Here is a 12019-nt window from a genome sequence, read left to right on the forward strand (position 1 = left end):
GGTACGAGGAACAGTTGAGGACTCTGGGTCTGTACTCTTTGGAATTTAGAAGGATGACGGGGGATCTTTTTGAAACTTACAGGATACTGCGAGGCCCAGATAGAGTAAACATGGAGAGGATATTTCCACTAGTAGGAAAAACTAGAACCAGAGGATATAACCTTAGGCTAAAGGGACAATCCTTTAAAACCAAGGAGGAATTTCTTCAGCCAGAGAGTGGTGAATCTGTGGGACTCTTGGCTGCAGATGGCCGTGGATGCCAAATCATTGAGTGGTTTTAAAACGGAAATAGATAGGTTCTTGATTAATAAGGGGCTCAGGGAGAATGGGAATGAGGAAAAAAAAAATCAGCCATGATTGAATGACAGAGCAGGCTCAATGGGCCAATTGGCCTAATTCTGCTCCTACATCTTGCGGTCTAAGCCACAGAGATTGGGACCAGTAACCAAAGGTTTGATCAGTAAGGTTAACTTTATGGGCCGCCTTCAAAAATGAGAGGGGGGTAGGGACAGAATTCCAGGGCAAGGGGCTTAGGCAATTGAAGACAGCCATCAATGCTGGGTTGGTGGAAATCAGGAATCCACAGGAGATCAGAAGTGTATAATTGCAGAGATCTTGGGAGGGTTGCAGTGGTGGAGGGAGTTAGGGGTCAGTAGTGATGTGACAAAGAGGACAACTGAACATTAGAATTAGAGGTGTTACTATTGCAAGGTATTGATAATAGAGCCAGGTTCAGCCAGATGGCCAGTGAATACGGACGCACCAATGACTTGAGTTTGCACTGGAGATCAAAGATAACTCTGCTCATTCAATACTGGATATCAAACAGGATTATAAAATTGGGCAGGGGAGGGGTGAGGGTCATGTAGAGATGGTTGTTAGTGTTGAAGTGGCATCTGGTGCTATTTTCAGATTGTGTCATGAAGGGCAGCATGTCAATAAAGAAGGGACAAAAGATAAATCAAGCATGCCTTCTTCCATTTGCTGATCATGGAAAAGTTGGAATATATTAATATAAAACAGAATCTCACTTCATCTAAAACAGGCTTCAGAGTCACTTTCAGATAATGCTTTCCAACCAGTTTCATTGTTTCGTCGATACATCGAGTGGCCAGAGAATTTCCCCTGAAGATAGTGTTAGCTTCCCTGCACAAACAAAGAATCAGGTTACTTCAGACATCTCATACTTACTGTAATATCTAACTGCACATGATGCATGCCAAATCTAACAGTCATTTCATTGGAAACATCCTTAAAACTTGGCTTGCCTATATCATCTAACAGATCCCGTCTGCCACAGGGGTCAGTGCTTGTATCGACATGGCAGACAGGCCCTGCACCAAAACCCAAAAGTTCATCTATATCAATGACAAAGTACTGCTGATACAGGCATCAACACTGGAGGCAGCAAACAAGATACTCACCAGTGACTTGGGCTGCTGAATGCTTCTTCTGGAACTAGCACCTCTACCACAATCTAGGGAAGACAGTTGTGTTGGCATTTTGTTCAGATGGAATGCCACCAGGAAAGAACTCAATGTCTTCCTTCTGCAGATGAGGATCTCACCCATTATAGCTGGCTGTCACCCCAAACAGGACTCCCACCTATTATGCTCATCTCATCAACACTGGTTAAGAAGTTAGTTTAAATGGAACATTATGGGGCAACACAGCCAGAATACGTCACACTGCCGCTGAATATTGCTGTTTTCAGGGCCCTGCAACTTCCACACAAAGATACTGAACATGCAGCAAAGAGTTCCCCTTTAAAAACAGGAATGCTCAAGTCCAGTCCAACCTAGTGGCTCCCTGTTTGATCTCATCAGTCATTCCACATGCAACCATCAAGCTCTATCCAAAGAAAGAAGTCATAAGGATATTAATCATCTCATCACAAAGACCTGAAAAACCCACCAAGTGCATCAAATCACACTGGTCATTCTGAGAAACAGTAGCGAATATTGCCACAGTTGGACCACATCACATCAATCTGTCCACTAAGATTTGTTACAAGAGGCATCTCATTTCTCCACTTGGCACCTTAAGAGGCCATTGCACAATCAGACATCCCAGACATTCCAAAATGAGCTTTCTCTATCATATGAGTAGTAATGTAATAGCAGCCACAGTATTACTCAGGCCTGATATATGCTGTTTAAAAGTAAAATTTAAAATAACACATCAGATAAAAGCATCACAGCTCATCAAGGATGCTCAGAAGTGTCTTACAAAAGGTGAATCATTTCTTTGGAAGTTTCAACATGAAACATTAACTCTTTCTCGCCTCAGCTGCATTGTCTGAGTATTTCCAGCACGTTCCCCCCCCAGATTTCCAAAATCTGCAGTATTTGTCGTTGGTATTGAATAGTTTACTCGACACATCGTGAACTGTAGGGCCTGGATGGGATCGTGGTCAGTGCAGACTTGATGGGATGAATGGCCTCTTTCTGCACTGTAGGGTTCTATGATTCTACCTCAACCCAAGATGTTGGCATGTATAAATTCATAGGATAAAGGATGTCTGTATGCTTCACATTTGACAATCTTTGGAAACACTGAAAAGATTGCCAAGGGAAATTCAAATGCCATATCGGCACATTGGGGGCTGTTCTTCTGAAGAAAGGATTGAAGCATTCTGCTTGGACAAGTCAACAAGAGCTTCACTTAACATTGAGGTCAGTCATATCAGTTGTCAGATCAAATGTTGGAAATGTGGTTACTTAGTTCCATCCATTCCTCAAATAACTTTTAAAATATGAAGGTTCAAAATCAGAACCAATGATAAAACGGCCTCCTGCTCTTCCCATGACATAGCAATCAAGTGAAACCAAATCATTACAGCAACTGACAGACTTACTGTGTCTGCTGGAGATCTAACTCAGCTATGGCACGAAGGAAAGGAATCAGCTTCTTGTGATGCAACAACAAGCGTACAAGAGGCAATACTGCTTCTTGTTTTTCACGACACACCTCACCAAGGATATGGACAGCTGAGGCAGATATGGGCTTGAGTGAAAGAGAAAAAAAAAGCAGGGTAAGCATCATTGCAAAGTAACCTCAGACTGACATGTTACATCATTTTAATCATTTACAGCTGCTCTTGACGCCATACAAAAAAATTCTCAAAAATGTTTAAGAGTTCACACCTCTAATAGAACATAGATGACAAACCCAATGCCATTCCATGCTGTCAGTATGTCAAGAACTCCTTATTTACTTAGGAGTTTGCCCTACAAACTGCTGTTTTGTCACTACTGATAGTGCATGATAATACCAATCCAGGATAAGCCTGGAAGTGTCTGTGAGAACAAACTAAATTTCAGCAAAAAGTATGATCAATGAAGGCATCAACCTGGTTCAGTCTGTGTCAGCTCAAGATAACAAGACATACCTTAAAATGTATGTCTTTAAGAAATGATCTTAAACATTGGCCTGAATGCAGACCAATATCTCTTACCCTCAGTATAATGAGACACCTTTTTAACTACACCTTTAAAGATATTGGGAAAATGTGAATATTACTGTCTGCAGAAGTCAGATACTTTTATGAAATAATGGGTAAAGAAATAATACTGAATAATTTGGGCATGTGTGCATAATGAACATTTATCATTAGCTACTCAAGATGTTATTCAGAATTTTTTGTTTTTGCTTTTGACCATATTTATATGCACAATTGTGTATCATTTCTCTAATCACTATATGAAGCCAACACTAGTAAACCAAGGGCAGATGTATTTCGGCAATGTAAGTTGGTATGTATTACGTCAGCAATAATCAGACTGCTGTTTGAGATTTGGTACAATACACTAAATTAACACTGTTAAAGCAAAACAAAGTAGCATCAGTTTCACTAACATTGTTGATCACAAAATTCCTCTTGTGGCCTGCCTGCTCACTAAACTATTCTCCCAACGCTTCTGCTCTTGACCTCAGCCCCTCTCCTCCCTGCTGCTGCTCTATTGCTTCCTGCCTTGGTTCCGGGGCTCTTGGGCCTTGCTTCCTAACCTCACCTTCCATCCTCTGTTCTTACTTCAAGCAGTAAAAAGTCTGACAACACCAGGTTTTAGTCCAACCGATTTATTTGATAACAGACTCACAAGCTTTTGGGGTTAGTCCCTTCGTCAGGTGAATGGAGAGTTCTGGCCTCAGACAGAGCATATAAAGCACAGGCAGTTTAGAGATTACTGATTAGAATGCGAATCCTTACACCTAACCTGCTGTTCAAGACCTGAAGTGGCTGACAATGAGAGTGGAAGGAGCACTGATCACAGGTTACAGAGATGTGTATTGTCTCCAGACAGTACAGTAAGTGAGGTTTTGCAAACCCAGGCAAGTCACGGGGGTTACCGGTAGTGCGACATGAACCCAAGATCCCTGTTGAGACCGTCCTTCAAGCCTCTAGGGTCTGTTAAGACTTACTTCAAGCTCCAGGGTCTATTGCTCTATTCCTGCATTTGCTGCTGGTTTTCCCTGTGTGGGACTCCTGGGCTCCATCTAGTGGCAGAGATGGTCAGTGCTGGTAGTTCTGGGCCTCGAGCTGATAACTGCACTGACGAGCTCTTCCGCCACTACTTTTAGACTGACCTGAGTCTCCAAGTATGGTGAGTGTTTCTATTTATTGGAAACTGTTTTGTACCGTTTTTCTTTTATATTTAATGTATTTTATTTTGCAAGTTATTTCAGCTCAGAATGCACAGTGCTGTGTGATTAGTGGTTAGTACTGCTGCCTTACAGTGGCAGGGACCCAGGTTCAATTGTGTCTGTGTGGAGTTTCCTCCAGGTGCTCCGGTTTCCTCCCACAATCCAAAGACACATGGGTTAGGTGCATTGGCCATGTTAAATTCTCCCTCACTGTACCTGAGCAGACACCAGAGTGTAGCAATTAGGGGATTTTTACATCAACTTCATTACAGTGTGAATGTAAGCCTACTTGTGCCTAATAAATAAACTTTTAACTTTAACATGTATGGTACAGTGTATTAACATGTGCACTGTTTTCTTCCCAGGCGAGGAATGTCCAAAGGCATCGAACACTGGCTTCAGCATTGATTCCAATGGGAACCTATGGTCTAAAGTTGCAATTATCAGGAACACAATCAAAGCTTTAAGAAAGGGCCATCCAGGTTTACTAGCAGATAGTTTAAAGAAACAGCCAGCTTAACCTAGTAGAATTTTTTTTTGAACTACCAGCTTTATATTAATACTTTATGGAGAAAAAGGCCACTGGTGTGCCTAACAGGTATATTTCCTAATACCACAAAATCAAGACAGCTTATGTAATTTATTTTAAAGGGTCTTAAGATGAAGGAGAGTTGTTGTGAAATTTACTCATTGGAAGTTGTTTCAGTGTGTTCTTCAATACTGGGACAGAGATAACTGTCCAGTTCGACAGAGAATTAAAGGATTTGTATTAGAATAGTTGCAACAACAGTGATATCCCAATGATGCACAAACTCACCAAGTTTCTTCAGTTACAAAGGTGACAATGCTGCTCACTAAGGAGAACATCCATCAAAATAAGGAGCTAGAACTGTTGTATTGCGCTATGGCTCTACAGAGGGATATGGGCCAAACGCGGGTAATTGGGATAAGCTGGGAGGGCACCATGGTCATCACGGACCTGTTGGGCCAGTCTCCATGCTGTATTGCCGTCTAGGACTCTAACTACTTTATTACACAGGGATACATGTATTCTGTTAAGCTGCAGGGCATTTTACCAACAAGAAAGCAATAAACCTCAGAGGTTCCATCTGCAAACAATTACCCTGACATCTGATGACTTTAGCAGCAGGTCATTAAGAGAACTGTAGTACTGAGAAGGAAGCACATAATCTTCATTGTAGAAAATGGACAACCGAAGAGAGCCCAAGTCTTCTGATTTTGCAGGCTTGTTTCCGTTGTCCTTTGGTTGTAGTAAGTACCTGTTTAATGACAAGTGTGCAAACTGGTTTGAACCTTTGCAAATAAAAACGGAATATTCTACAGACAACTAATGATATAATTGGCTATTAGCAATGATTTGATGCCATCAATCTATGGGTGCACTAAAATGTTGTTGCAAGACATGTGATATTCAATTACATGATGTTTATGCAGTTGGCACTGTACATTACTAATCAGCAATAAGTGTATGGTTTGAGGGTAAGGCTGTGAATGACAAGGTCATGTTAATTCAGCAAAAGGTAACATAATTGTAAAGTCTATACAACGTAGCTTAGCTCCATACTCTTACATTTCTCCCTGGTAGCAATGCTTGGCAAATTCTGTTTCAGCACACCAAGTAAAACAACACTATTCACTTAACTTCTAGAAGTAACTAGACAAGGTTGAAATTGCCTCACATTGGGCTAGATTTTGACATCTCCCAAGTATAGTGGTACTAAGCACAAAACAAATTTCAGGCCAAAAACTTTACCTTACCAGGTGTAGTAATAACTCAGGAAAATTGATTCTCTGTCTTTTATCAGTGTGAAATCGATAGACAGATGAGGAGCAAGATATTATCTTACATGCACACAAAATCAAAAAGGTTTTCTACTAGTTCTCATGCACATGTAGCTTTCTAAAAACTTTGCAAAATTGAACTACAGGATTTTAAAAATATAGCATTGGAAATTGCCCTAAACCGATAATGTAAACAAAAAGCATTTTAATTTATTTAATTAATTGAAAAACTTCACATCCAGTTTGCTGGTAAGTTATTTGATTCTTGATTGTCAAACAAGAACACAATAATGGAGGCTTTTTAAATAGGAAAGCTTAAAGCTTTGACTGAGAAACTGTTAATTCATTCATATGTGGGCGATAATAGCCTTCTCTTTATTTTGCATTGATATGCAATGAGAAATTACCCAGACTGAGTCTGATCCTTTCTGTAAAAGGAAGCAACTCATCATTTCATTTGAGACCTCATCCCATTATGCATCTTCCTTTTCTGCCAATTAGAAACTGAAGCAGAACATGTGCACAAGACACAAACATCCTGCTCAGGGTACAAGTGGATAGTATTACGTTGCTGGATCACTTAATCCTATACTATGATTTCGGCAAGTGTGAGTCATGAAACATGCTCAAAACTGACAGAAAAAACAGAATGTCAAAGTTCCCAAATAACGTCCACCCAAATTGGCATCATATGCTTTCCCAACCACTCTGAATTACTGGCAATGGACTACATCCTTTGCAAATAATTCACCTGGTGCAGCTGTTTTTATACTGGCATTGACTGCATCCATGTTGTTTGTGTTTTGTAGACTGCCTCATTCTCTCAAGAGTAGGACAGCATGTCTGTATGACTGGGATAGTGGGGAGATGGGGTCAAAATATAAAAGAAAGACCATTGCTCTATTCAGTTTTCTTTTGTCAGACAAATTTTTTTTTGTATAATACTTGTGGTTAATTGCAGTAGTTGTTACTCAGACATCACAAAGACTATCAAAGGAGCTCAGAGCAACATTCCAACTCAAGACTTTGGTATGGCCTTGTTACAACAGCAGCAAGATAACCACAGAAATATTAGCTCGCATATGGTAGGAAACAGTCATCCTGACCTAGTTTCTCATTTCATGCAAAGGAAGTGAGAGACACAATACAGTTACAACATGCAAATCAAATGTCAGTTTACAGTTTCTTCCTGTTGAGTTGCCATACACTAGACTTTATACACCAAATAAGGCAGGCAGCCTCCTGTAGTTTTCAAGCACAAAGGTTATTGCAATTATTTTCTTATTTGATTGTCAATTTATACATTAGTTCAAACTTATTAAATGGCTCCAACACAAGGTGTTTGTCATTACATTGTTGCGCCAGTACCTGTGGCAGTTGATCAGACGAGAAAACAATATTCTATGGAAAATATAAGTAAGTCTTAAAACTGGGATAAACCAAATGTTTTCTTGAATTAGAATCCCTACAGTGCAGGAGGTGGCCATTTGGCCCATGAAGCCCATAAACAATCACACCTATACCCTGCTAATCCTCCTGACACTAATGGTCAATCAACCTAAATCACACATCTTAGGCCTGGAATAAAAATATATTATTGTGCAAACTGTTTGAGTCACGTACTCCATTGTAGAAGAAATGTAGCTCAACTCTATCTGGAGCACACTGCGTCAAAGGAGCCCAATCCAATGACACTTTGAATGCTTCTATGTAAAGAATGCTAGGTAAAGGCAACAAAGCTGCCTAACTAAAAGTGAAGGTAGTTACAATGAGAAGGTGGGCAGAGACCCAAGTTCAACATTAACAACAGTAGTTATGTCAATTTTCACTAGGCAATGGAGAGATTAAAAATAAAAACGTTAGGGTTTTATGTTCAGATACTGAAGTTTAGAAACATGAAGGTAAAGCTGTTTGTCATTTTTTCTGGGCAGGTGGTAAGAAAGGCAGAGAAGAAAATCAAAGGGGCAGCAATTCAAACAGTACTCTGGTGACAAAGACTATTATTTGCAGTGTTAACGTAAGCCTACTCGTGACACTAATAAAAGAAAGGATCCTAATCATCAGTTCTCATTTGAACATTGCGCATTTCATTATTTATGAAGGATCAAGCATAGTCTTTGCACCATATCATGCAATTACATCTTAGTTCTCTTACTATAAACTGACAGCTTCACATTTGTCTGATCCAAATAGTTATTCCAGCTACCAACGTTGCTGAGAATTGGAGAAATGCAGTTGTCGTCTAGTCAATCCTGGCTAAAGACCTTTTCTTTCGATTTTAGTGTTTTTATTAAGATCACAGGGATGTAATTAATTGAGAACTTAAAGACAAAAGCCAAGTTATTGCTCACAAAATCTTGTATCTTAAAACATCATCTGCCAAAATTCACAGACCTTTTGTTATAGGTGCCTTTTTGTGGGAACTGTATTAAGAATAAAATCCCACCCACCTTAAGGGCATCTAGAATTTACCACTTACCATGCCCGATGGCAGTTGTCATTCCTTAAAATCTTCACAGGAACCTTGATTTCACCAAGGAAAATATCTTGCACCAAGTTTTCATTGTTCCACAGGTCAACTCTGAAGAAAAAGAAAGTTTTTCAACTTTGATAAAGGAAAGATTTTCACCACCTGAAAAGGCTATTAACTTGTAGAAAACTGAAATTGTGAAATATACTAAATTACCTCAAACGTAAATGGCAGATTTCCTTCCCAAAAGGACATTAGGAAGGAAATATTTAAAAGGCTGATATTTTGCTTTGGTCCAATAACTAAATCAAGGGTCGACTGGGATTTAAGGTGACATTAATCAGGCCTGTTAAAGGTAACATTTTCTGCAAAATGTACAAACAAGGAGAACTTTAAGATGAGATTCAATATACTACTTTCCATCAGCAGAACCAAACATAAGGGCTACAATGGTCTTGAGTTACTAATAAATTTACCACATCAAGTTTGCTGCATTACATGAAATATGTTAAATTCCATTTCTTTTGGATAAACTATTCTGAACTCAGCAGTATGAACCTTTATTCGCACTAAGCTAGCCATTTAATTTGTTTCTACTTATTAAACATGGAAACCAAACTATTCAAACAAATCAAATTGTTGCTGGATACAACAGCATAAAACAGTTCAACATTTCACTTGAAGAAGCATTTCTCAAAAATATAAACTTTTCCAGAGTAATCAACTTTGGGGAGGCTAATCACTTTGATGTTACAGGCACATATTGAACCACATGGAGCTGGAATAGCCTTGGCTCAACAGCACTGAGTTTCTTAATTTCAGCTAAAAATGTAGCAGGGCTATGTACTGTGTTTTACAGAGTCATCATGGGTTTATGAAAGGGAAAATCATAAGAACATAAATCATGCTCGATAAATCCATTGGAATTCTTCGAGAATGTAACTAATAGGTGGGAATTGAGTGGGTGTGGTTTATTTGGACTTGCAACAAGTTGAAAGATGAAGTCATAAGAGATTAGTGTGTAAAATTAAAGTGCATTGGTTTAGGGGTAGTGTATAGAGATGAATAGGAAACTGATTGGCAGACAGGAAACAAAGAATAAGAATAAAAAAGTATTTTTCCAAATGGCAGGCAGTGACTAGTGGGGTACTGAGGGGATTAGTGCTGAGACCCCAGCCATTCACTGCATATATTTATGATTCAGATTAGGAACTAAATGTTATATCTCTAAATTTGCAGATGACAAAGCTGGGTGCAGGGGTGAGCTCTGAGATGGAAGTAGAGATTCTTCAGTGTGATTTGGACAAGTTGAGTGATTGGACAAATGAATGGTAGATGCAGTATAATTTGGCTAAATGCATGGCTATCTCACTTTGGCAGCAAAAACAGGAAGGGAGACTACTATCTGAATGCATAATCCCTTCTCCTAATTTATAGCCAATGAGACTTAGGTGTCCTCATATACCAGTCACTGAAAGTAATCATGTAGGTGCAGCAGGTACTAAAAAAAGGCACATGACACGTTGGCCTTCAAAGCGAGAATACAGGAGCAGGGATGTCTTGATGCAGTTACACAGGGCATTGGTGAAGCAGACCAGGAATATTGTGTGCAGTTTTGGTCTCTATCTGTGGAAGGATGTTCTTGCTCTAGAGTTGGTGCAGAGAAGGTTTACCAGAATGATCCCTTGGAACTTGAAACAATTATGATTACCAGAAAACAGTACAAATAAATATTAGTAGTAAAATCTAACACGTTCCTTAAGCCCTTAAAAGAAGTGGCTGCTGAGATGGTAAATACATGCTTTTAATTTTCCAAGATTCCGTAGCTTCTGGAACAGCACCAGATTGGGAAAATAGAGAACGTGACTCCTCTATTCAAGACCTGTTTTTGAATAGGCATGTTCGCTTAACATCTATTACAGGGCAATTGATGGAATCTGTTATCAATGAGGTTATAGTTGGGCATTTAGAAGATTTCAATGCAATCAAGCAGAATCAACATCACTTTGTGAAAGGAAAATCATGTTTGATTAACATTTTAAAAGTTAGAAGCAACATGGATAAAGGAGAAACCTGCAATGTGCTGCACTTAGATTTCCAGAAGGCATTTAACTAGGTACCACATCAAAGGTTATTATACAAAATAAGAGCTTGGTTATGGGTTGGTTAGCCAAACAGAAACAGAGTAGAGATAAATAGTTACTTTTTGGATTAGCAAGATGTGATGAGTGGAATCAGTACTGAAGCCTTGACCATTTGCAATTTACATCAATGACCTGGATGAAGGAACTAAACGGAGAGTTGCTAAATTTGTTGATGATACAAAGTAAACTGTGAAGAGGACAAGAGTCTGCAAAGGGTCATAGAAAGAGGAGTGAACAGGCAGAAATTTGGCAGATGACATATCATGTGGGAAATTATGAACTTATCCACTTTGGTGGGAAGAATAAAAAGCAGCATATCATTTAAATGGAGAGAGAGATCGTTATATTGGAGTGCAGATGGATGAGTGCCCTAGTGCACAAATCAGGAAAAGTTGGTATGCAGGCACAGTAAATGATTAGAAAGGCAAATAGAATGTTGCCGTTTATTGCAATGGGGATGGAATATGAAAGTAGGGATGCTTTGCTATAGCTGTTTGCTATTAGGATATGAATTAGGAGCAGTTCAGAGAAGGTTCTTTCAAATGGTACCTGAAATGTACCTGATGAGTTTATCTTACGGGGTAAGTTTGGGCTAGCTGGGCCTGTATCTATTACAGTTTAGAACACTTGAGGTGTGAATTGATTGAATTATACAAGATCCTGAGGAGACTTGGAGGGTAGATGTTGAATGGATGTTTCCCATTGTGGGAAAGACTAGAACTGGGGACAGTTTCAAAGTAAGAGGTCTCTCATTTCAGATGGAGATGTGAAGAAATGATTTTCCCTCAGAGTTGTGAATCTTTGGAACTCTTCCCCAGAGAGCACAGCCAATGAATACTTGTAAGACAAAGAGAGATTCTTCACTAACAAGAGAGTAAAAGCTTATCAGAGGTAGGCAGAATATGACGTTGAAGGTCTAATCAGATCAACTGATCTTACTGAATGGTGGAGCTGACTA

General features: G+C 39.4%; 1 protein-coding gene across 1 annotated transcript in view; it reads right to left on the reverse strand.

Annotated features, from left to right (window-relative positions):
• Positions 1–12019, reverse strand: part of rasa2 (RAS p21 protein activator 2) — a 123662-nt gene that overhangs the window by 19663 nt on the left and 91980 nt on the right. Inside the window, exons 9-12 of the mRNA XM_080185906.1 lie at positions 8927–9028; positions 5768–5924; positions 2858–3006; positions 1032–1146 (exon numbers count right to left, since the gene is read on the reverse strand). Coding sequence (XP_080042032.1) covers positions 1032–1146; positions 2858–3006; positions 5768–5924; positions 8927–9028 — 523 coding nt within the window. The remainder of the gene's footprint in view (positions 1–1031; positions 1147–2857; positions 3007–5767; positions 5925–8926; positions 9029–12019) is intronic.

This window comes from Carcharhinus amblyrhynchos, chromosome 3, assembly GCF_965287045.1.
Source record: "Carcharhinus amblyrhynchos chromosome 3, sCarAmb.v2.hapA, whole genome shotgun sequence".
NCBI classification, from domain to species: Eukaryota; Metazoa; Chordata; class Chondrichthyes; order Carcharhiniformes; family Carcharhinidae; genus Carcharhinus; species Carcharhinus amblyrhynchos.